This window comes from Athene noctua, chromosome 30 (assembly GCF_965140245.1).
Source record: "Athene noctua chromosome 30, bAthNoc1.hap1.1, whole genome shotgun sequence".
Lineage (NCBI taxonomy): Eukaryota > Metazoa > Chordata > Aves > Strigiformes > Strigidae > Athene > Athene noctua.
Genome location: NC_134066.1, coordinates 3,300,797 through 3,326,372, shown reverse-complemented (window position 1 = coordinate 3,326,372; position 25,576 = coordinate 3,300,797). Strand labels below are relative to the sequence as shown.

General features: G+C 49.0%; 2 protein-coding genes across 4 annotated transcripts in view; one reads left to right on the top strand and one right to left on the bottom strand.

Annotated features, from left to right (window-relative positions):
• Positions 1-607: 607 nt before the first annotated feature.
• LOC141971918 (inhibin beta C chain-like) lies at positions 608-4,495 on the bottom strand. The gene is made up of 2 exons (XM_074929580.1): positions 3,564-4,495; positions 608-1,980 (listed from the first exon to the last, which is right to left on the bottom strand). Exons 1-2 carry the CDS (start codon positions 3,907-3,909, stop codon positions 1,238-1,240), a joined length of 1,089 nt encoding a protein of 362 aa, XP_074785681.1. The 5' UTR covers positions 3,910-4,495; the 3' UTR covers positions 608-1,237.
• A 1,208-nt stretch (positions 4,496-5,703) lies between these two features.
• Positions 5,704-25,576, top strand: part of R3HDM2 (R3H domain containing 2) — a 61,149-nt gene continuing 41,276 nt past the window's right edge. Inside the window, exon 1 of one of the 3 annotated variants that reach the window (XM_074929785.1) lies at positions 5,704-5,812. In XM_074929785.1, coding sequence (XP_074785886.1) covers positions 5,808-5,812 — 5 coding nt within the window. In that variant the 5' untranslated portion in view covers positions 5,704-5,807. The remainder of the gene's footprint in view (positions 5,813-25,576) is intronic. The other 2 variants (XM_074929784.1, XM_074929786.1) reach the window with 2 other exon arrangements.

Below are 25,576 nucleotides of genomic sequence, written 5' to 3'. Positions count from 1 at the left end.
CTGCTCCAGGCCGTGGGCCAGAGGCATGCTGAGAGGTTGCTCCTCAGTGAGGGAGCCGGCATGGGGTTGTAGGCAAGGGTGTGTGTCCTGGGCACAGTAGCTTCAGCGGTCTTGCCTGGCAGTGGCTGTCCACTTTAAAAGAAGAGTTGCTCAGTTTTGTCATGACTTTGGACAAGAATGGCCAAATACAAATGGTTTTGGTGGAATGGAAAATTTGGCCCAACCGAGGAATGGGGCCTTCCACGGTGGGAATCACAAGCCCCCTGTGTCCAGGGCCTCCCATATCATATCCTGGATCTGGTTGAGACAAGTCAGGGGTTCTGCATCCCCCTGGGAAAGGCAGCCAAGGGGCAGAGAGCATGAGAGCAGCGGGGCCAGCAGCACTGCAGTCTTTGGGCACAGTACTCCCTGGTGGTGGATGCCCAAACCTGCCGCCTGGGTTTTATAACCAAGTAGTTGGTTAGAAGAGGACTGCACGTGGCAGAGTGGGTCAGTTCCGTGCCAGGGCACATCCACCACCTTGCACCCTGGGAGAGGTGGAAGATGTGCGGGCCAATGACAGGGCACACATGTACACATACATATGCACACACTATGGCTGGGAGTCTTTTATTGAATACCAGATAGCTGGGATGCTTGGAGAGGGAGACACTTTCCTCCCACTGGGATCAATTTCCCCTTCTTCACCCCCCTCAATCTCATGTCCAGCTGAGGTGTGGGGTCCTGTGGATGGCCCTCTGCCCTCTGGCCTAGCCATTCCCCAACATCTTTTCAGCTTCTGTCTCCCCCAGCACCCTGAAGTGGCCGCTGCTGGGACCCATTACCTGAAGAGCCCATGTTCATGTTGCAGCACAGGACTGCACCATGGCCTTGGTATGGGACCAGCAGCAGGGTGAGCCAGGGCTGCGCTGAGCTGCCTGGGGGGTCGCGCTCTGCAGAGTCCTGCAGGTAGAAGGGTCTGGTGTCCATCAGGAGCCAGACTCAGAGGCTGTAGCTCATGGACAGAGAGGAATCCACGGGCAGATCTGAAGGGGGAAATGAGCCGTGTAGGAGGTGAGGAAGGAGAGGACTTGCAGATTCAGCATCACCGTTGATGCTTCAGCCTCAGGAGGAGAAAACACCTTGGCAGGGTCTACATCTCTCAGCAGCTCGCCAGGTCTCACACTGCCAGAGGGACGGGGAGGAGGGAAGCCCTGCATAGCATGGGTCCTGCCCTCCTGACTCCTCAGGTAGCTGGTCAGGTACAACCACAGGCATCGACAATCATGTCAGGGATGTCAGTCTTGACAATGTTGCTGTCCCGGTCATAGTAGAGCAGAGAGAGGGGGCGACGCTGCGTGGGCACACAGCAGGAGTCCATGGCTGCGTCCGCATTGTTGGCTTTGATGAGGTTGAGGACAGCCGTGTGGAAGGAGGCAGCAAGGCCCGGGATGCCAGCCATGTGCAGGGGGCAGAGCCCCGCACAGTAGTTCATGTGATATCCCTCTGGCTGGATGATCCAGTCCTCCCAGCCTATCTCCTTGAAGTCCACGAAGAATTCCTGGCGGCAGCACATCCGAGAGTCCCCACTGCAATCAATGCTGCGCCGCTGGATCTGGTGGGGCAGCCTGGCCCGGGCCTGGGCTGCCACAAACGGCCAGTGAGAATCACTGTGGCCAGCCAGGAGGGGAGACCCCCAGTCGTCTGCCACCTCCAGTTCCACAGTGAGCCTCAGGCTGCCTTGGCCAAAGAGGCTCTGGACAGCTTCGCCCACATCCAGCGTGGCCCAGCCGGCCCTCTGCACCTCCAGCCGTGTCTCACTGGCCACAGTCGTGTTCAGCCCCGTTGGGTCTGGCTGCAAGAGTCTCACGGTGACAGGATGTGTCCCAGGGCCGGGGACAGCCCAAAACAGGTAGAGGGTGGCTTGCAGGATCTCTGCACTCCCAGCCAGCTCCTGGGTGAAGCGGAAATGCAGGCGAACGCTGCGGGAGGTGGAGGACCCTGTGCACAGAACCGAAAGCAGAGTCAGGAGGTGAAGGGGGGCGGGGGGGGTGTCCCTGGCTGAGGACCACCGAGTCAGAGCAAATGGGAGGTATGTCCAAACCAGGCAGCAGAGCACAGTACACACAGGCGTCAAGGGGCCACCACTTCCCTGCGCTCCTGCTGCTACCCTTTCTTATGCCGCTCTAAATAAGCAGCATCCGGGCCCAGCGCTGAATGCAGCAACCCAGCCTGGTTCCACCTCTGGCCTGATATCCCCCTCGTCAGTGAAGCTGCCAGAGGATTCTGAAGTAGGTTATCTGGCTGTGTAAACCAGCGTTGGATTTAAGGCAGTCACGCTGATTTGCACCTCTAGCACTACCTGCGCTTTCCATGGCTGGAATCATCACCCGACATTGTTCCAGCATGTCCCACCCTTGCTGCTGCTGAGGCTGTGGAGCTGCCTCTCCTCCTCACAAAGGAAGGGCTGACGGGGACTGTGAGAGCAGTGCTGGGCTCCTTGGCACAGCTCTGCTCATGAGGACACAACCCCCCTTTTCTGTGGTCTGGCACAGCACAGCGGGGTGAGAGACTGGGCTCAGCCCCGTGGCTCACGCCAGCTCTTCTGCTTCCAGAAGACTCTCCACCAGGCCAGGAGACAACTCCCCATTGTCCCTATGTATGGGAACACAATGTACTGCGGAGGAGCGTTGTTCCCAGAGGTCTTTGAGGACACAGCAAGCCCTCGCTATCCCACAGCAGCCATGCAAACCCCACAAAGGCCTGCGAGGGGAGTGTGTGCCCCCACACCTCACAAAGCAGCAGATTGGGATGGGCAAAGTGACAGTGCAGAAGGAAGCTCTGCAGGATGGAGCATCGATTCTGCTTCTTTCCAAAGACGACTGCACTTGCCTGGGAGAAGTGGGGAGAACAGGACCCTGTTTTTACAGTGATACTTGTCAGGACCACTAAGCACATTTTCAGGAGCACTCTTGTCCCCGGAACACAGATGATCTGGAGTGAAACATGGCAGCCCACCACTTTGGGTAGGAAGTGGAGACACAGCTGAGTGCAGGGAGCAGATGAGCTTTGGAGAGCAAGTCCAGACATGGTGAGCTGATGGGGAATCTAGGCTTTAAATCATGTTTTGAAAAACATGGCCATCTGACCCCTCCACTTCTAGCACAAGTGGGGACGGGTCAACACAAATAGACCACAAATTGACATGATACAGCAGTCCAACTTTGCTCTTGCACCCACCCCCTTGCCCCAACATGCCCCATATGTAAATGAGAGGGCCCCAGAGCCTCAGTAGGGCTTCCCCTGCCTGTGGCAAGGGGCAACTGATTGGGGTAAGCTCAGGACATGGATGAGATAGTCCTGGATATAGAGCCTCTCACTGCCAGCACATCCAGCAGCAGCGTGCCCACTGGCCTGCTACACTGCCCGCAGGAGCGTGATGCCCTTGTGCAGAGCTTTTGAAATGCCTGTGCAGAGGAGGAAACCTCTCACCACCTTCCCACAGGCAAGACTTTCCTTCCCTCTGCGCCCCCAGCCTCAGGGCCCATCCCACCATGCCCACGGGATGCAGGGTCTGTACAGACCTGATTCGGCAAAGCTCAAGATCTCGTATTCCTGCAGACCCATCCCAGGATGGAGGTGTGGGGTGCTGCCATCACGGGGCATCCCTGGGGAGACGGCCGTGTCTGTGCGCTGCGCATACATCCTGCGGAGAGCGGTCAGCAAGGCTCCCCTTGGCATGGGCTGAGTGATGTTGGGCCTGTCGGGCAAGCGGAGCTTGGAGAGGATGCTCTGCTTCGCCAGGGCGATGAGCACGTCCCGCTGCGTGGTGGGGGCCAGGGCCGCCAGCCCGCAGGCTGGGCACCACACTCCCCTGGGAGCCGCCATCCGCAGAAGGCTCAGCAGCAGGAAAGCCACCGTGGCTGTCATCTCTGGGAGGTGACGGCCTGGGGGTCTCAGCAAATACCGTCCCTCCAGCTGTCCGGTAAGCCGGAGTCAAACCGGGACAGCAGCGCTGGGGCCAGGAGAGCAGAGCGTGGCGGCGGGACGGCGGCGCTGGACCTCGCAGGGGCAGAGAGCGAGGAAGAGCTCGTTCTCCTGACGTGGCCACAAATATTGGCTGATCCCGGGCAAGATAAACGCCCCTGCGGTCCCACAGGAGCTTCTCCCGGGCACGGGCCAGCAGCGGCGCCGCGCACCCACGGTTAAGGTGGCCCCGGGCGGACGGCGCTCCCGCTCGGGGGGCTCAGCCCCGGGCTGCCCGCTCGGCAGATGCTGCCGGGGGGCTGGGGCTGGGCCCCGGCAACCTGCTCCGGCCAAGGGAGGCCACCCCGGTCCCACGCCGCTGCCCGTCGGGGGCGGGCGCCCAGGAAGGCGGCAGGGCGCCCCGCGTCCGGGGTGGGCCCGGGGGGTGCCCAGGGCGCACCGTGCGGGCCCCCCATGGGGCGGGGCTGGGGCCCCCGGGGGCCGGGGAACCCCCGGGGGCGGCCCCTGGGCAGAGCCGGCACCGCGCGTGCTGCCCGCCGGGGGGCGGGGTCACGGGCTGGCTACGCCCCCGGGGGGGCGGTCGCGTCTCTCTCCCCGCGGCGCCCTCCGCGGCCCCAGAGGGCGCCGTCGCGTTCCGCGCGCCTTCTGCCGCGCCGCGTCCGGCAGGTTGCTACGGCAGCGGGCGCGCGGCGGGCGCGGGATGGTGACGCGGGCGCACGGAGCAGTGACGCACCGCGCGCGCCGCCGGGGGAGGGGCCCGGCGCTTGTCTCCTTTTTTTTTTTTTTTTTTTTTTTTAACCTTCCCCCCCCCCCCCCCCCTCTTCCCCCCCTCTCTTTCTTTCCCCTTTTCTCCCCGCTCCGGCCGCCCCCCGCCCCGTCCCGTTCCCCCATCCGGCCGCCGTCTCCGCCGCCCCGCCCGGGCGGCCCGCGCTGGCCCAGGCCCGGCCCGGGGTGGTGGTGGCGGCGGCGGCGGCCCCGCGGCGCAGGGCCCGGCCCGGCCCGGTAAGTGCGCGCCTCCGCGGGCGAGGGCCGGGCGCGGCGGTGGGCTGGGACTGCGGCTGGAGTCGGAGCCCGAGACGGGCTGGGCCTGGGGCTCGGGGCCGGCGGGGTGGTCGGTGGCGCCCCCGGGCCGAGTGGGGACGTGCAGCCCGCGGGGAGCTCGCCGGCAATGTCCTCCCCGCGTCCCCGCTCATTGCCCCGTCCCCGCAGGGCCGCGGTCCTGGCTCTGGCGTGTCCCCGGGGCTCCTGCCGCCGCGGGCCAGCGTGTCGGCAGGGCGCGCCCGGAGGCGGTGTCCGACTCCCGCGCTGCCCCTCTCGGGGTCGGTGTCCGGCTGGTTCTCCGCCATCTCCGGGCGTTGCTGGCCGGCGGGGCTTGCGGGACTCGCCGCGGTGTCGGTGCGTGGAGGAGTTCGCAGCGGGACGCTTGCCTCGGCAAGTTGGCGGAGCACATGGTAGCTGGGTGCTCCCCTGCAGCGTGCATCTCTGGCTGACCCGGATGCAAGGGGCATCCCTGTGCGATTCGAAATTTGCCTGAGCTTGCTGTGGCTGCCTTGTTTCCCAGCCTTCTGCGTGCAGTGCGGCACTTGGAGAGGCTATGGAGGAAGGGGAGCAACAGGTGGGAGAGGAGGCCTCGTGTCATCCATTCCTGTATCTGGGAAGAGCAGTAAGGTTTTCTGGTATCTTCACAGCGTCTTTGCTTTGAAACTTTCCTGGAAATATTTTTGACTTCTGTGACCCTGCCTTGTCTAACAACAAGAGTAAAACTGCTGGAGAATTGGTTGTCTTCTGTCTTGGTTGGAGAGTATTCAGGAGGGATTTCAGAGAGTCTGAGCAGGCCTCTAATGGGGTAGGTGTGAGGGTTGTCTTGCTACTTGTTGCTCGGTGTTCTCTGCCCTTTGACTCGTTCAAATCCTCAGAGGACTTTCTGGGGTACCTGTAGATGTTTGGACTATCTGCCTGAGTGTCAGTTGCCTCTGACTCCTGCCAGTGCAATATTCTGGCAGCAAGTTTCACAGGTAAGTTGATGTCACTTAAAGTTTTCCTCTATCAGACAATTTAAAACGGATCCGAGGTTGTCCTTCTGAGCACCTTATACAGTGTGTAAATAGATGTAGCTGGTGGGTTGTTACCTCTCTTCTCTCACTGTGTGAATCTTTTTTAATTCCCTTCCCTTAGAATTTGATCTAGATTATCTCCTTCATCGATGACAGCTTTTTATGGTTTTCAGTCATTGGTCTTTCTGCCCTTTTTTGTTTTGAGATGGGTGAGAAAGCTGAGCACAGGCCTAGGCTGCTGCACTGGTCTCTGGTTTTATGAAGGGCTTGATGATGCGCTGTCTTTCACAAACTGCTTGTAGGAGGGTGTTTGCCTTTTAAAAGGCCACTGTAGATCTGGGGTGCAAAGACAGTGCCAGCTCTTTAAATGGTGGACAAGGCTCTAGGCACTTAACTGGCTTACAGAGGGTGGTGTGCAGATCCCGTGGTTTTCTGCTGTCTCTTTCATTATCGATTGTTACGGAGATGAGCAGCTATTCCAGCTCTGTTATGCCACAGAGAATCTGAACTTGTTGGGAAAGTCCTTATTTGCCTCTGTTCTTTCAAGTGTCTGTACTTGTTTCTGCTACAGCAGTGTCCTTTTGACTTACTCCAACTCACTTGACCTGCACAGGGTTTGGTGTAAGATCCCTCTTATTTCATTCTGTCCCAGGATATGCCCTTTTCTGCCATGTCTTCACCTGTTTCCACTGCATCCTCAAGTTTGACTGTTCACTCTAGTGAGTGTGCTACATGTTGGTGAGCCTGGCTGACCTGTACTACAGTTAGCTTATCTATCAAAAGCAATGAAGATCAGTGGTCAGGCTATCAGGGCTGGCTGTACAGGCCCATTCTAGATGTTGCCTTGAATTTTAGTTTGGACATAAGGTTTACACTCTTGTTGTTTTCTGCCCTTCAGCAGTGCTACACACAGTAGCCCCCTGCACTGTGAAGTGTTCCTTGTGAGGCAACTCCCTGCTCCTAATAATTAATAATAATTTTTTTTTTAAGCGGGAAGGAGTGTCACCAGAATCCTTGCTATTTATTCCTGAACTTGTGACTTCCGGGGGAAGTTAAAATGCCCCCACATTGGTTTCCAGTTTTGTATCTTGGGTAAAATGTGGCATGGATGATCATCCCACCTCCCTTGCATTTTGTCTGAGATCTGTCTGCGTTGGTTTCACATAGTGTCACTGTGCCCAGACCCAGGTGTTAGATTTTTCAGAGGGGTGAATTGATTCCTATTCCTGGGAGCTGATTTACCAGCTTGCAGATACTACCAAGCACCCTACTCAGTGCATCTGTCTAATCTGAATGACCTGTTGCTTGTAGGTATCTTCTTAACATCGAGACTGATCAGCTCAGAAATGCATTAGCTTTTCTCCTGAGCTCCTTAAAGCTGAACTCAACTGCTTTAGTTCTGCCAGGTTTTTGTATACTTTTGTGAAGTTTCGGTGCTGACAAAAGATGTCTGGAAAAAGAAGGTGTATTTGTAGCTATATGTGCTGATAATGCAGCTAGGTGTGCCTCAGTAGTGGGAGTGGTAAGGGAACTAGCTTCACTGCAAGCGACACTAAGCAAGCTTCTGGCAGAAGTGCCAAGCTTCCAACTTTCCAGGACAGGCTTTATTTTTCTTAAAGCTCAAGGATGCCACTGTCATTATGAGTACGAGGAAACTTTATTATGGCTTCTGCTGCTTTTGCAGCCTCTGTTCATGCAAAGTGATCCATTAGAATCTGAACCACTCTGATGACGGTTCAGATGCGACATGATCTGGAAATGCAGAGCTGCCGTTAATCCTTCATGAGTTGTTCAGTAGGTGCAAACTGCTGGCTGTCTTCAATTTTGGAGCAAAGTCAGATCTTAGAAAGGGTAAGGAACCCAAAGGGTTGGGGAAGGGAGGTGCTGGAAAGAAAACTTGATCAAGGGAGATAACCTGCTTGGGGAGCTGGAAATAGTGCCAAGCTCTGGGGCCTGTTTATCACCAAACAAAGGGTAGACTGAAGAGTTATGTCCTAACAGTAAGGACCGTGGCGGGGGGGGGGGGGGGGGGGGGGGGACTCTTTGGTATGGTGTTGTGGCTGCTTCTTCAAGCCCCACGCAACATCAGAGCTGTGCTAAGGCTGGCTGGCGTTTCAAAGAACAGATACTCTAGAGGAGAGCACGCTGTAGGCCACAGATACCCCTCATCATTGGTCTGCACAAGATTTTCCTTCCATCTGCATAGGGAGCAGTGAGAGTATCTTGTGGGACCTGGTTTGCTTGTCAGAAAGCAGGTGAACACATGCCTTTTTACAAATCAAACGAGTGCCCTTGTTAATTCTAAATCTCTGTCTCAGTGCTCCTTTTCCTGCTTGCAGCATGCAGGGAAGTTCCACACATGGCTGGTCTTGGTTTGGCTTTCTGTCACTGGTACTTGTTGAGAATCCTGTTTCACCTCTTGCCTTGACCTGTTCTCCATCTCCCTTTAAGAACTGGGACCTGCTTCCTTGTGGTTACTTCAGATAGTTCTGATTCCTTATGCTCCATTATTTTTTATTTCTATCCTGTTTGCTACCTGTAGCCTATTAAGGCTGACTGATGTAACCTCTGGGTCCTTCTCCTTGAACTTGTGCTGGAAATTCTTCACTAAATCGTACAGGGTTGCTGTAATCTTCCTTCCTGATTAAATGGCAATTCAGTAGTTCACAGATGATTTGCTGATTATTTTTTTTTTTTCTGTAGGTGTTCTCCATTCACAGCTCTCTGTGTTTTCAACTAGCTGTTAAATGTATAATGGTAAAGATTTCCCTCTGCTCATTCCTGTTTCTTTGTAATGCAAGGACAGGTTGTATCTGCATAGAAAACTTTGGAAACTTATTCCAGTGTGTGTGTGTATTTACAAATAAAAGGGTTGGTTTGGGTTTTTTTTAATGGAACAAACTAGATGATGAGGAAAGACATTAGACTGATTTTTTTTCTTCTCTGTCCATCAAGATGGCAAAGTGTGGTGTTTGATGGCAGCTTCACTGGATAGTAAACCATTACCCCAGACTCCAGGGATTGCACAAGTGAGGATGGATCTCAACAGGTTGTTTGCAGTGATGATGCTTTGCTGGATACAGCCACCTGGTCTTTGAGGAGCTGGATTAAGACTCCCAAATCAACTCCTGCCAGTTGTGGAGGAGAAACACCCCTTGGATATGGTCCATTCTCTTATCTCTTCCCTCTGCTCATGTGTGTGGACTGACTGGGGACTGGTGCCCTAGAGGTGAGTAGGATATGGAGTCAATTGACCCTTTAGTTACCAGGCATTGCTGTTTTTCTGAGTGGTTCCTAAGGGGCAGTTTGAGCTACCTGCATAGCATGAACGAGGTGAAACCCTGAGTGATTTAACAATACTGGACAGTGGTTCATAGCATTGTCCTCCTCTTTGGCTGAGTCATGGTAGCTTTGTTTGCTTAAACCATTCTAGGATCTAAACTGAGACGTTATAGTCTGTGGTGTAGCTGCATGTCTCTCCATTCAGAAATATATAATGCTAGTTAGTCAAGTGCTGCTTTGAGCTGCAGCCATGTGACCTGTGAGGGTCAAGTCACTAGGCTGGTAGTCCATTCAGCAGAGTGGAACTAAAGGAACTAGTTAGTTTTCTCTCAGATTTCTTCTCAGGTGTCTTCGCTGGTTGTTGCTGTTTGGGGACCTGATCTGTGGTCTCCCCTGGAAGAAGCAGATACTTCTAAATCTAGCTGTCCAGCTTGCCAGAGCATAATGAATCTGTGGCCTCTTAGATCCTGTGAGTTGCAGTGTTAGAATTTGTTAGATACCTGTGGATTGTCTCTTGCCGAGATGCCAGAGGAAGCTGTTCTATTCGTGTACCGCTCATACGGTGATGCTTCTTGGGGTCCCAGACACAATCTGATTTACCCAGGCACCATGCTTGCATAAAACTAGCTCTGTTTTTCTGGTTCCAGCTTTACCTAGAGCCTTTCTCAGCAGCCTGCTGTATGATGTGCAGAACTGTGTGCTAGCTGACAGTTGAAGTTAATCCCTTATGGGGGCAAATACAATATTTCTTTCTCTGTCTGAAAAGTTGCTTCTGGCTCCCTACAGACTTACTGCTAGGTGACTATTTTAGAAGTCGTTTTGCTGGGCTTAAGTTTTTGAGTTTTCCTTATGGCTAAGAGCATTGACAGGGTGTTTTGACTGCACTGCTCTGCATCACATCTAACTAGAAACGTGATGTAGCTGGTTTAAACATCATGGTGCTGCATATATTTTTTTTGCTTGTGTGAAAAGTGTGAGGTAAACCCAGCAAACAAGGTTTAGCATGGTGTACTATATATGTCCAAAGCTGTACTGACTTGACTAATATCAGGTTTAATGCTATCCCTGGAGTTACATCACTGCATCTTTGCATTCCTTGTTCTAGTTAAGTAAAAGTTAAGGCCTGAGAGTAAGCTAACACCTTCCTAAGTAAGATGGATGTATAAGTAAGCAAGTCCCAGAGAACTTACCAAACTACATGTGGCTGCTATCTCTGTGACTGGAAAACTGTTGCATAAGGACCCAGGACTATGCTATAGCCTGCCGTAGCTAGTGTTGGGAGAAGGGGTGGCAGCATTTCACAGAAACTGAAGAAATGTTTGTTGTTCTTGCCTGTCCCTGTTGTAGCTGTCACAGGTTGTCTGTAGCAGGCTTTAAAAAGGATTGGAGGGAATAGAGAGGCCTGGTCAACTGAATTAAAGGGGATGGAAACTGCTGTACTGATGGCAAAGAATTGTCTGTGGGAGAAACAGACCCTCTTATTCAGTGCTGGCCCGTGGATCAGAGCAGTGGGTAAATGTGCATGTCAAATCCCTTCTTCCAGCTGTTCTACAGTACCTCTTGTTTTGCCTGTGATACCCTATCTTCTCATCAGAGCACAGATGCATCAAGTTCCCCTTATAGTAGTGATGCCATTTGTGTTGCTAAATTTAAGATTGTGTCAGTTCTGCTATTCTAAAACCCCATTTTCAAGGTGAAGGTTTAGAAATCGCACATTAAAAAAAAAAAAAAAAGCGTATTTGTCTGTAGGACTGGTCCCAGGCTTAGCTTCCTTTCAGTGCTTAAGTTCTTTTAGAATCACAGAATGGTTTGGGCTGCAAGGGACCTTTTTAAAGATCATCACATCCACCTGCCTGCCATGGGCAGGGACATCTTTTGCTAGATCAGGTTGCTCAAAGCCCCATCCAACCTGACTTTGAACGCTTTCAGGGATGGGGCATCCACAGCTTCTCTGGACAACCTGTTCCAGTGTCTCACCACCCTCATCATAAAAGAATTTCTTATATCCAATCTAAATCTGCTTTCTATCTTTCAGTTTAAGACACTTGTCCTGTCACTACAGGCTGTGATAGAAAAGTCTTTCTTCATCTTTCTTATAAGCCCCCTTTAATTATCGAAAGGCCACTATAGGGTCTTCCCAGAGCCTTCTCCTCTCCAGGCTGAACCCCAACTCTCTCAGCCTTTCTTCAGGTGTTGTCTTCACCTCCACCACTCTACCCTCCAATTATTTGTAAATGCGATGTGTGAACGTAAGCTTTCTCTGATTGCAGTGGCGTCTGGATTTTTCCCACTGTCTTCCAGAGTCCCAATCTATCTATTTTAACTTTTGTTTCTTGTCTTCCTTCATATGGTAGATGCTGATGGATGAAGAAGAGAGTGAGTGTATTGGAGAAATGATAACTATAAGTAACTTTGTCCTTGTATAGTGCCTACCTAGAATCAGGTGAAGGGACAGAGTTTCATGTCAAAATGGACTGCGTTGTATGAAAACCGTGAAGAACGCGTGCAGATAGTCCCAGCACCGACATTTGCAAGTGTATATATGCGTGTATGCAGTGTACTTAATCTCATTTTACTGTTTAATAGTAAACTTCAACTAGATCGGTACTCATTTTAAGAACTTGATTGGTTGGTTGGTTGGGTTTTTTTACGGAGAAGGTGGCTGCCAAAGAAGCTATACAGCAGATTATGTATCGAAACTTTCAGAATACGTTTTGAGGCTGCCTTCCTCCTCCCTGCCCGCCCCCCCCCCCAAGTCACTCCTCAAGTACAGCAGGTTTTGGGTCACTCAACAAACTACTGTTTTCTGAGTAATTCAAAGCAGGAAGACCGTTGTAATGGTGCAGTGAGAGGCAGGAAATGCAGCTTGGCACCTGAGTGCTGAAGACTTTTCAAAGGGCTATTATTTGGCTAAAGTCTTAGTAAAATGATCTTGCCAATATTCCGTGCCTCTGGTACTTCCTCTGCATGCCTGTGCCGAGTTGTGTTTCTTGCCTTCATTTCTTCACAAACATACTTTTGTGGCCTGATCCAAAGGCCCCAGCAGAGATTGAAACCCACATCAATGTGACTTGATGGCTGTTGTTATGATGAACCCACTCACTACAGGGTGAGAAAACTTTTAACTTGTTCTTCCGCCCCTAAAGTAAATAAAAGGCAGAAAACATTTGTGTCTTTGCTTGTTGATGTAGCCCAGGTAGGGAAGTGTAATGTTGGGAGGAAATAAGCCCTGTGGGCCAGGTGAGTTTAACTTTTACCTTGGTCTGAATCGTTTTTTTAATTACATATTTTGGAAGTGCCCAGAGCTGCAGCTGTAGGTGACGGTGTATCTTAAAGACTTGGAGAGGTCAGAGAAATAAGTGGCAGTGCTGATTAACGCTGTTGGGTCTGTGACAAGGGAAGGCCGCGCTTCAGCTGATGCTGCATTTGCATCTCACTAACTGAGGCGAAAGCATCAGCCTTAAATATGTAGAATAGTTAGTTTGGGGTTTGGATGCTGCTTCCATCTTATGTCAATACTAGTTTATAATAATAACAACCCACTGTCCTCCTGATTTCTTTCATCTGCGGATCTCAGTTCCTTAGGAACATCAGTTGCCCTGGGGGTTGATGACACTTCTGTACTGTTAAGGAGCTCATAGCATGGCATGGCAGCAGCTGGGCTTGAATAGAGCCCAGAGTCAGGACCTTCGATCGCCACCTCTGTCAGAATGAACTGTTATCAAGGCTGCCTCTTTCTGGTCTCAGATATGACTTGAAAGGCTGACTTTGCCTCTCTAGTGCCTTTTTTTACATGACTGTTGCTGGATTTTAAAGTGTAAATTTCTGGAAGTTAATGCTAGCAAAATAGGTACTGCTCTGTTTAGAATTATTAGATTATTTGGTTGCTGTATGTTTGTGGTTTATTGCAGAGGTGCTAAAATATTTAGGTGCTTCATGTTTGGATGCTGTTTGTTTTGATCGACTTTGCAAACGGATGCATCATCTTTGCACCTCCAGCTGGTGGTGGCATGGTCTCCTCACTCCTGCTAGAGAACATTGCTCTGGGAAGAAGGCATGGTGGTGGAAAGCAGTTAAAGCTCGTATAATTTGTGGGGTACTTTCCTCTTTTCAGTGGAATACAAAAAGAGTTGATGACCAGGTAGACTCTGTTTCCAGCAAGCAGCTGGGTTTATGTCAATGCATTCACCTTTAATTCTTGTTGATCCTTCCCAGCACTTCAAATAAGGTAAAAAAGGGTGTTTGTAATGTCTCTTCTTTTGGTTTGGTTTTTGTTGGTTGGGGGTTTTTTTGTTTGTTTGTTTGTTTGTTTTTTAAACTAGCCTAAAGGCTTGTTCTCTGGCTTATCTGTGGGATGATTTGGCTCTGAATTAGAGGTAATTAGTGCCACCTGTTAACTTCCTCTAGCAAGAAATTTTGCTTTGTATCTCTGTCCATTAAGATACCCCAGCTCTGAAGACCAAGCATGGTGACTCTATGGAAAACCAGCCAAGAGACTTACTATTACCTCTATGTTCAGCAGTCATCAGGCACTCAGAATACATTTGACTTGCTTAATGTGCGAAAGTGCTGGCAAAAGAGACGCTGCTGTTCACCCGGTGTTGTGGAATGATGCTAGTTACAACGTCCCAAATGCTGTTGCTTTCCCCACCTGCTCTGACACCATTGCAGAGACCTGGCCAAGTTCCTGAAGGGTCTTGTAATTTGGTTCATTGATGCTTAAATCCGTCAATGATCTAGTGTATATCTTGTTTATTTTTATCTTCTGGATAACTGCTTTAGGTTCACTGAGAAATTAGCTGCCTGGCAACACGAAGGTGCAGATACCTAAATGAGCTGCATGCTTTTCAACTGGTTCCATAAATGTAGCCCAAGTACGGTGGCAACACAGATCTCTGGAGACTTTAGTGAGAGTAGAGACAGGTACTATCCAGTCTCCCCAAGCAGTGGAGAGAGTTCGCCTCCAATAAACTCTTGTGTCTGCTGCCCAGCTGGCTTTGTTAAATCCAAGTTCAACACAAAAGCATAACAATCTATGTGTCTGTTCCCAGTGCAAGCTTCCCAACAGCTTGGTTTCAAGTGACAGGTTGAATTGATGACTCAGTGTAATGTCTTCCTTCTGAATCATGTCACAAGAACTTTACAGCTGGGACCTTCCTGCCTTCCGTTCCTTGTCTGTGAAAAGTAGGTGTGGAGCTGTCCAGGCCTCTAGAAGAAATTGCTTTGGGGGTGGGGGAGGGAAGCTTTGAGATCCTTTAAAGAGAGGGGCTGTGTAAGCAGAGGATGAGGTGTGTATGATAATGGAAACCAAAATTTACTCTTAATGGGTAACATCTTCAGAAGCATCCCAAACCCATTTTCAGCTGATGCTGAATTTGAATTTGGCATCTTGGCCTCTTTTGGAAACAAAGACCTTGGAGATCATCCTGCAGGTAACAGGTCCCTAAGTGAATCTTCTTGGAAACCTTTTTGGAATCCCGCTGACTGCCCTTATCAAGGAGGGCTCTTGTTAGTCTGGCCTAAATGCGAATGCTTTTGGAAAGCTATAACCAAAGTGACTCCTCACAGTGAGCACTTGCACAGACCCTATCGCTGCCATAGATGCTACAGGATTATACCCATCACTTCATAAATCTTCTCACATACATCCATTTGGAGAAATATAATGTCAGGAAGTACAGGCAGAACGTGGAACAGCGATGGACAAAATAAACAGGATGTAGTAATGCGTGGTGAGGCCAGAACCCTGCCAGAGGAGGCACATCTTTTCTAGATCTCTCTCCTCTTATAGCTGCTGCTTTAGACCTGTCTAAAAATACAGCCGTCCCTGGAACTTGAATGGTGGCATCAGGTGGATTTGGTGGGGAAAACGGAAATGAGGTCAAAATGACTGTTAGCATTTGCCAAGCAGCTGTGTGGCAGTGAGTTAAGCTGAGTCTGCTAGGCTTTGTAGCTCAGAAGAGACTGGAAGCTCGAGGAGCAGAACCAAGTTCTGGCAACTCAGGCACTAGGTGGGCTCAGGACAGAAAGGTGGCTCCCTCACGAGAGTCAGTGGGGCAGCAAGAGGGCTTTTATTGAAGACTTCTCTCCTTCTCCCAGTGTCAGCACTTGAAGTTAAATGACTTCATATGGAGTGTGCATGTATGGGGAAAAAATCGTGAGTAGAGGGCATATACCCACTGTGTTACACAAAGTAAGATTTATGTGTGGGCAATCCAGAGAGAAGCCTGTTGCGTCACAGCAGCTTCTCCAGCCTGTGTGTTCTCTGTTCTGGAGCACAAGACAAGTGCCTGTAAAGACAAGGAAGCCTGTTGAGACCCAAAGAGCTTTGGTGGCTGAAGCTGCTTGGAGAGGCCATTGGGACACAGAAATGGAATGCAGCAAAGTTCAGGGAGGCCTTCCCTGTCACTGCCACAGAGGGGGCTAATAATAAAGCTGTTTTGGTCCTACCCTCTTGTCCCATCCTATCCCTGCCTGTGACTGTGTATTGAGGGATTTAGAAAGAGGGTTTGCAGCAGTAATGTTTTCATCCTTTCTACCCCAGCGTGAGCATGTAATCCCTGTTTTACAGGTGGATGATTTGAAGACAGGGAGAAGAAATTATTTAGCTGAGATAGCATCAAAAGGCAGAGCTGAGCTAGGGTAAGAACCCAGGAGTCCTGCACTTTCCTGGCTCACAGGCTGGTGCCCTTCTGTGAACAGGTAGAAGGGTTTATAACTCAGATGTGTGGTGCTGCTAAAGTCCTGATTCCACAGGACAAGTTTTTTTATTTGCTGAGTCGCCTTCTCTATCAGTTAGTTTTGATAGGAGCTACTGGTTGCTCTGAGAAAAAGGCTGAGGGTGCCTGAATGAAGGAGTCATTCTGGAGGCCAGCACAGATAAGAAATGTATTTTTTAAGTGATGTGACAGCAAGAGTATGGGAGCAAACAGTACAGTCTGTAAGAAAGCTCTATGTTTCTTGTGGCTATTGGGCAGGAGGTGAGCTGCAGTAATTGTATACCTTGAGGTTTTTACTGGAAGTATGATTAATCCATTCACACAATGAAGCAGTTTAATAAAACCGTGCATATATTTCTCTTTTTTTCCTTTTTTTTTCTTCAGAGCTGAAGGTGACATTTGAAAGGATAGTGGGATGTAGTTGAGGACCAGAGTTAGTTTCCCTCCCCCTTCAAATATAGCGCACTCTCCTCCATCTTTTTTTGAACCTTGCCTTGATTCCTGAGCGCTAGTAAACCCACCTGGAAGACAACAGGACCTACTTCCTGGACTGAAGCAAAGGTGAGGTGTGCGTCTGCAGAGATGTTTTGGTGTCTGAGTGTGGGCAGCAGCAAGAGGAAGGGGCTGATGATTCCCCGTCTATCTGTCAGTGCTGGGATTCCCCTGCATGTGTGTTGTCAGTGGGGCACATGCGAATTTATGATTTTGTATAAAGCCCAGTTTCATTATGTATTGGGAGCACAAGCTGTCTTTGTGTACCGCAGGCTGAGTCACTGCTGACTCCCAGTGAATTTTGGTGATGATTATTGAGTGTGGGCAGATGCAGCCTACTCTTTATAGCATCTCGCTTGTATTTTTTTAATGAAGTTTTAAAATTTTTATATTGCTTTGACATCCTTTCCTTTGAGAAGCTAATTTCTCCTGAGCTGAGTTTAGACACAAGAGCCACTTTATTACAGAAGGTGTTTGCTGTATCTCAGAAACTGACCTCTTCTGGGAGGCTTTAGGCATACTATCTATTACGAAATAGGATTCTGTCCTGCTGCTTCCCCATGTTCAAATCAAAATAAACAGGTGCTCTGAGCCCCATCCTTGTGAGGGAGAGGGGAGAGCATGAACAGAAAAGAGAAAGAAGATGCGGAATGTGGGTGGAAAGCAGAGAGGTGCTTGTGTTCTGCTTCCACAACTGGGTGGGGTTGCTCCAACCTCAAATCTGCTTTCTCCCTTTTCAGCCCAAAAGCAGAGATGCTGTCCTTCCCCACATCTCCCCCAGATCAGTTTCAAACCAAGGCTGGGACTGCGGTTATTTGGCTTGATTTAAACAGGGACATGGGGTTTACAGAGGCAGTGTGCCTTGTTGTCACCAGCTGGATGTACGTGAAACCCTCTCTGTTGGGTGCATTTCAGACGTGGTCTTGCAAGAGCGTAGCTCCCTGATACTGGGAAAGGGGTACTGGCAAAAATCTCAACTTTCACATATGTGTGATGTATCCGTGGGACCTTAGCAGCCTAAGCAGGGAGGCTTTGCTGTGCTGGTACAGTAAAAGCAGTTCAGCCCTTTTGCCTGATGCTGTTTGTATTGGTGTAAGTGTTCTTCGTCTGTTACAGCTGCTGCTTCTGGGAACAAGCTACTTGGATAATGAAACCTCTGGCCTGTAACTGACTCTGTGCTGAGGGTTGTACCAACATAATTATATGAATAAATGCGCTGTTTGGTGAGAGGCAGAACTGGTGAGCCTGGCTTCTTAACTATCAGTGTCTTGTGGCTGGATTCTGTGCTAAGGATTGATCTCATGATTCTGCCTTGCCACTAGTGGGAGCATTAACAGGCTCTTTTCTCTCTGCTCACTTATGGGAAGGTTTTCTTGAGGTGTTAACTGTTCTGTCAGAGTACTCTCCACAGTGACTGCTGTCTTGAAATGTGAGTTGGACAAGAGATGCACACAAATTAGGTCAGCACAATTGCATAGGCCCTGATTATTTTTTATTTTATGTACCATGCACATACTCCACCCCACACCCCCCCAAAAGGATCCTGATAACAGCATGTCTCTATGTGATCAAGTCAACCTTGGCTGAGGAGCCTCCAGTACAAACATAGCATGTGTCCAGAGTTAAAAACTTCCCAGAACTGAAACGTAGAGCACTGCCGTGCCCTCTGTCTTGATAAGCCACAGTTGGTTTCTTAAGCCTACTCTCTATGATAATTTTAAGTTTGTATCCAGTTGACTAGTAAAATGCAGAGTGATTTTTGGAGAGGAAGCATCTTTGTGACAACTTGTTCAGCAGTAGTGTAGCTGGGTATTGTAGAAAGAGACCCTTGAGTAATATTGGTGGCTAAAAGTAATCCAGGAAAATTCTCCATTGGGGGTGCAGGAGCCGGACTGGGAGGAGAACTTGCTACCTGCTGGGACCTCAAGCAAACAATACTCTAATCAGGGGCTGGGACATAAATGGCTTTTTAACATGTGGAAGTCCATTCATTGTTCATGGGATTGACTTCAGATGTCAATTATGAGCTTTTCAATATTTTAAATGTACAAAACTTTGAAATTAGAAATTCTGAGGCTGTTGGGAGATTTATTATTTTCATATTCTGCAATTTTCATATTACAGAATATTCATATTCAATTATTTTCATATTGTAATTCTGATAATGTATATAAAATTACTAGGTCCCAAGGCAGTGTTTGGACTACTTTCATTACACCTTCCTTTAGTACTGTAAAGTAACATTACATGCTTTCCAGAAATAGTAACTGGCTGTAAGACAACATCACCCACTCTGGATAACTCAGGGCCACTCAATGCCAGGCTTGCAAGTTCTGTTTACTCAACAGTGTCCAGTAACAGACACCAGCTCGTGTGTGTGACCCCTGCTTGTAGAACATGTAAATAGGACTGCGAAAACCTCAACTTTGAGGCAAGGGAGGGAAAATCCTAAAATTTGACCTAATGTGGCAGTTGTGGGTTGGCTTTGTAAATACAGTGCGTGTTCTGCAGTGACACGGGCTCTTCCTGGCTGCCTGCGGTGAAGGAGGCAGGAAGTTTTGCAGGATGCCCAGTGCTCGTTCCTCCTCTCAACTTCCTCAGGTGGGAGCCTCCTCACAGAGAAGCTGGTCAATTGAAGCATGGGCTTTTCAGCTATAGCACAAGTTTGTGTTTCTATTTCTTCTCCCTTTAAAGCCTCTTTTCAGCATCTTCTGAGCAGCAGTTCGCATTTCAGGCTGAATGTGATCGTGTAGTTAAGTTTACCTTAGTAGTTGAATGAGGTAGGAGGACCGCGTGAAAACTCAGGAAGGCAACATACTCAGTTTCAGGCAAGATTTCCATTAAAATTGCCCTTCAGAGAAGCAGACAGATGTTGCCTTGCAGTGCTCCAGTGATTAAGACTGAGTAACACAGTTTTATCCACTGTTGCTCAAATTTATGGCAAAATACATTTTGGGAGATCATTGCTGAAACCAAAGGAGCCACTTGTTTATGACTTTCTCTTTACAACTGAGGTTCCTTGCAAGCAGGCATCAGGACTGTGTATTGAACTTCCTCTGTGTGGTCTTTTACTTTCTTTTTTTTCTTTGCTTTTATTCTCTTACATCTTCAATAACTTTGTTTTATATTGGGGGGGATGCCCCAAAATATTTATGAAAAGCTGCTTCTGTGTACAGATTTATTTGGTTTTGAATTAATTGTACACGATAGTATTTTATTTTTCCTCATCAAAAAATTACTCTGTATTTTCTTATTAATGGGAGATTACAAGTACTTGGGAAACTGGTATCATGCTTCTTCAAGAGGAAGCAGGGAGAGATTGGTGCCTTTCTGGTGGTGGTTGTTGGTTTTTTTTAAACTGTGAGGGGGGGGAAAAAAGCAGCCATCTACCAAAAGTATTTTTCACAGGTTCTTCAAAAGCTAGAGAGACCATCCTTTTCTTTAGAGCAGCCCAATGGCCAACTGGGATAAAGGGGCTGTATCTTCATAATTAATAGTAAATGTGAAATGTATTAGTCTCTACAGCTAAAAGGAGGAACCCTTGGAATCTGAACCCTTGGAACTGATAATACCCTTTGTAACCTTACTTACTTACTTCTGCTGTATTGCAGACTTGTTCAGAATATTTTTGGTTACCGCCAACTTTTTGTTTTGTGTTGTTTTGGTTTTTTTAACATGCAGTTTTGAATGCAGGAAGGGCAATGCAGTCTAGAGAGAAGAGTTTTCTGAGCTCTTTGTGCTTGTTGCTTAACAGGGTGGTGATGTTTCTATAGTATATTTATATTTTTTTGTGTATTACATATATCTTGTTGGATATAAATGTTGGGACAGTTGGCCAGCAACTGATGTTACAAATGATGAGCACAAGTGTTTGAATTTAAGGTAGCTGGATTTAGAAGAGAACAGCTGAATAGAGAAAAAGGCTCTAACTTCCCTATTAGAAACAGCGGGCACTCATTTCACCTTCACCCCCCCCCAGATTGTACCAAATAAGTTCTCAAAACTTGGCCTCCATTTTCTGAGCTTTATGTGCACTCCCCACCTGAGCGGGACGCAGAGGTCACGGGGTTTCCTGTCCCTGGTCACCGGGCAGCTGGTGCCCAAACTGCTGCAGAGTCGCTGCCGCACTTGCAGGGAGGGTGGGCAGTCTGCGCTCACTCTACGTTCTCCCACCCATGTGCTTCCTGCAGGCTCTTCAGCGTGGAGGCTCTTTCTCTTTTTTTGGGTGTATGCCTTGCTGCAGGGCTCTGATCCAGAAGAGATAGCCCTGGTTGCTGTTGCCATGTTAATAATAATAATAGTAAGTTTAGATTCCCAATTTAAAGGGTAAGCAAATAAATATCTGCTGGGATCAACATGTAGAGCTAGGTTGCTGCAGCATCCATGAGCTGCCTGGTTTGTTGACACCCATGCTTTAGTTCATGCCACCTCTCTCTGCTTTTCTCTGCTTCCCCTCCATTCTGGCATCGGCGCATGTTCTATTTTTAAACCGTGCTGTGCTCTGTATTGCGGCATTTCTCTTCCTGAATTATTTATCAGTGTTTGGAGCTGAATGGAGTGTGCTACACTTTTTCCACCGCTCATTACTGCCCACGTGTCTGTCTTGAGCCATTGACAGATTTGGTTCATGTCAAATCGCGCTAGCCTCAGCTCGGAGAGGGGCTGGAGGGGATGAGGGGGCTTGGTCACAGCCTGTGCCAGTGCAGGATCATTCAGATCTGTGTGTTTGATACGCTCCTTGCTGGGGCAGACAGGGAGGGGATGGTTGCCATGATAACACATCCTCAGATGAGCCATATTTGAATGGAAGGTCCCTTTTTTAAAAAGAAAATAAAATAAAAATTCTTTTCTACTGCCCGGAGACTGGCTTCAGCCTAGGAAGAAGATGCCTCTGTGCACGTGTGTGTGCTCGCACATGCAGAGGAGAAGACCGCGTCATAGACTGTGGGCATGGCTGAGGTTGGCTCAGAGCTCCTTGGGGGTGTGTGTTTAATTTTCACTTAATAGAAAATGTTATTTTCTGTTGCATTCAAAACTCAACTCTGTTCTACCCTGCCACATCTAGTGCAGGCACCCTTATCCATCAGAGATGGCAGCACAGCCTTTAAAGGTGTGGGTGGGCAAGATGTTTCATTTCTGAAGGATTTTTCCTTTTACTCACTAAACTTAATTTGCCCTTCTTCCTTGAGTGTCTATCAGCATTTATCTTTTCTCCTGCTATCCCTTTCTTTATTTTTCCCCTCTTCTCCTGGCTATTGCCTTTATTTTGTCCCTCTGAGCTGATGGATTTAGCTACTCTGCATCCCTGTTGTTTCTGGACTTTCTTCCTATTGGAGCTGGGGAGACTGCTGTCCTTTCAGTCAGACGGGAGGTGGGAGAGGTCTGGCTGGAGGAGAGAGCAGCCCTGTGGCTTTCCTGCTAGGGGAGGTGTCAGGGAGAGTAGAGGTGGCAGTTCTGCCTGCCTCCCTTCCCTTGCAGAGCCAGTCCAGAAACATCTGCAACTAGAAAATTCTTTCAATGCCATGTTCAGCTCCCACACTGGGAATGTCTCGCTGGCATGGAGCAAGTGTGTACTTTCCTGTGCGCTGACTCATTAGTGACATGAGGTTTTCTATGCCTTTTGTGTCTTTAGCACAAAGTGGGGGGAGGGCTGAAGAGGGGTAGAATATGGAGGGTGAGGTGGTCCCGGTAACATTCGAGCAAGAGACTGGGCAGTGTGTGTTTTTTGAATGCCAAAGTGCAGTAGATGCAGCTTGCTATGAGCACTGTAGCTTTGAGCAGCCGACCAGTGTGATGTTCTACAGTGCCCTATGAAAACACAGCTGTGATTACTGCTAAGCTAAACACTTTAGTCCAGTGAAACCCAGAACTAGGGCAGTGTGCTTTTTTTTTTTTCTGCTAGGCTCCAAAGTGATGTACTAATCCTGCCTGACAATATAATTTCCAAATTATTCTTTCTTAGGCTAAGTAACCTTCTTCAAGGGTTCTTGTATCATTTCTCTTAGTTTCAGGAGCCCCACCCCTGTCATCACACTGGTTTTAGGTCCCAGGTGTGTAAGAATAGCAGGTGCCTTTATTTTGTGTGTGTTCATGCAGCACTTGGAGTGACACTGATTCCCAGCAGCAGGGTGAGCTGAGGACAGGGTGGGCCAGGGCTTGACTCTTGGATCTTGCTTCTTTGGACAAAAGCCAAATTTGTGTCTCTTCTGATAGTAGAAGTCATTTGGACAGAAGTCTTGATGGCCTGGATTTCTCTGTCCTCATCAGAATGTTGTCCTCCTCACAACTCTGACTTGTGACTTTTGAGAGTGAAGTCTCCACTGTACAGGTACTTTCTTTTCTTCAATTCTCTTGTTCCTTTATTATGGCCTCTTCTGAGGAGAGATCTCGGGCCTGATACAAAACCATGCTGATTGTAGGACTTAGGTGGAGAGATCTTTCAGGTGGCCCTCTTTCCTGTTTGTGTGCCCCATGGAAAAGGATGAGTAAGACCAAAACATCCTTTCTTCAGCCCCAGCTGTGGGGATTCTGCTGGTCTCCTGCTTTCAGCTTTTCCATGAGTGCCTGCTTTGGTTCTGGATGTTCATGGAGCTGTTTTCACAGGACACGGTAGAATAGGTAGTTCCCAGCAGCAATGTGCTGCAGTTTGCATCCTTCCCCCTTCTTGACTCCAAACACGAAGAAGTATTTCTGCTGCATCCGCACTCCTGCAAAACAAAACAAAACAAGCCTATGGCCTGGAGGACTTAGGAAAGATCTTTGGCTTGCCATGTTTGGTAGTTATTATAGTGTCTGCCTAAGAGTGTGCCCTGTCCAAGCTGATCCCTTAGCTCAGATGCTTGGTGTATATCAGACAGTACCCTGAAGTTGAGTCACTTGAAGCAGCCAGCTCTCCACATCTCTCCTGTAGTCTGCATGCTCATAATGTCCTTGGAAGTGTATGCTGTCTGGAGAGTGTGTTTCTACCTATGCACTTTAGTAATTAATGACAGCTTGCAGCCTGCTGCTGGATGCGGTGAGCAAGATCAGTTCCAACCTAAAGAACAGTCCATGATACAGTTCTCCAGCTGCTTGAGAATCGCTTTCTCTCCCTCCTCCCCATGGCGCTGTGGTGGCTGAGGCTGGCAGAAGTGAAAGCGCTGGTGTTTGACATGCCTACAATGAGGAGTCAGTCCCAGGCTCTCTAGTATTTTTTCCCCTTTTCTAAGGGGAGAGGGAGTTTTCTGGTCTGGGCGGATAAATGAATGTGTTTTTAAGTCCATTGGAAATGCCCTTCTCCCTTTCCAGCTGCTGTAGGTGTCTGATGCAGGCTGCCTGGTACGTGTCTGTCACACGGGGGAGCCCAGTCCCTGAGCTGATGGTGGGGGTTTGCACCAGTGCCATCCCACCAGTTTGGTGTCACCAGCCTTGACTATTTTTTTTCCCCTTCTGATGGGAGTATATCCACTACCTAATTGCCATGTCTTCTCTCAAGAGAAGCTGGTCTGGCAAATTAGAGCCTAGGCTCGTTTGATACATATCTGCCAGAGAGGGAGGAAACCTGTCTTGTTGCTTTTTTCTTTGTTTGCCCTGCAATACTACTTACTATGTTAGGCATAGGCAGGTTTCCTGCAAGCTGGGAGCACAGACAATACCTAGAGCTGCTGCATCTTTTCTGTGCCCCGCTTCCACTGACCTAGTTTCATGGTGTGTGTGCATGCACACACACACACAAACACGCATGCAGTACCTCAGCAAATGGCTCTCAGGTGTGAAAGGCAGGAGCCCTCTCTGTAGGGCTTTGTCCAGGCTGCTGGTGGGGCTGACTCACTCTTCCTTCTCCTCCTCCTCCCACCCAGGATACACTGTCTCCCCATCTAAGGAGAAGGATGCAGCTTAGGAAATCCTCTCACATACATTTGCTTCATGAAAATGAAATGCTGCCGACTCATAGTGGTCATGGGCAGTGGTTTCTGAAAGAGCTGGACAAGCCTGCAGGAGGCTGCATCTGTGCTGTCTAGCGCAGGTGCTCATGTCCTAGGGCTGGAAGGCTTTCTCACTCAGAAATCTGTCCTTGCTGAGCCATCTGCCAGGCATATAAGTGCTAGAGATCAGGTTTGCAGGCTCAGGTTATGGAGCTTTTCTTTCTGTTTTAATGTCAATATTAAGAACTGACAGTGGGGTTTCAACGGAGGGTCCTAAAATGATTTTATGTTCTTGTTTGCTTAACATGCTCTGTCAGCTGGGTGTTTCTGAAAACAGGAAGACCTGGCAGAAGGGAAGAACAAGACCCAAAGTTCCTTCCTTATAGTACTAATCTTGTCACTGCGGGGCTCTTGGAATAGAGGGCACCAGCAACTGTCCTTAATGATCCCGAGTCGAAGTGCAGCAGACCACAGATGTTCCTTAGCAAAACAAAGCTCTGTTAGTTTTACTAGGTTCTGTGGAGATTTTAAGGCTCTGGAGCAAGCCTGGGCAAGGCATGCAGGAGCACTGCTCCTGGACTTGAACTCCTCTGTCCCTTTCTGTTTGTTCTTCATTTACAAAGTAGCTGCTGGAGCTGCTTTAGGGCTCAGAACTCCAGGTCTGAAACTCCAGGGGCCTGCCTGGATGCTAGGTGACAGGAATAAACAAACACAAAATAGATGAGTTAAAAAACGGGGGCAAACCCTGATGCTGAGTTGTTAACCTAATCTGCCTGAATTTTGCAGTTTTGCTGGGTTCAGCTGCCACAGGGAGTCACTCTGAGCCCATGTTTTCTGCCCGGGGGACATGAATGTCCAGAGTGACTTTCTGCTGAGCAATCCACCGAGCTGTTGCAAACGCAGTCACTTGCTACCTCTTGGGGCTCACTGCGCCGCAGACTAAGAAACTGTCCCAGCAGAGCCCGGGAGCTCAGCTGCAGGCCTTCATCCTACAGGCCTGCACTGCTGAGACAGTAGTGACTGTTTCTCAAAGAGCTTGGGAGATCATGGTTCAGTTTCCTTGGACAGGCACCTTCATTTTAAAAGTTCTTTGCAGAATTGGGAGGAAAGAACTTGAAGTGGCCATAAATAGGAGGCATAAAAGGAACTTTAATCCTTT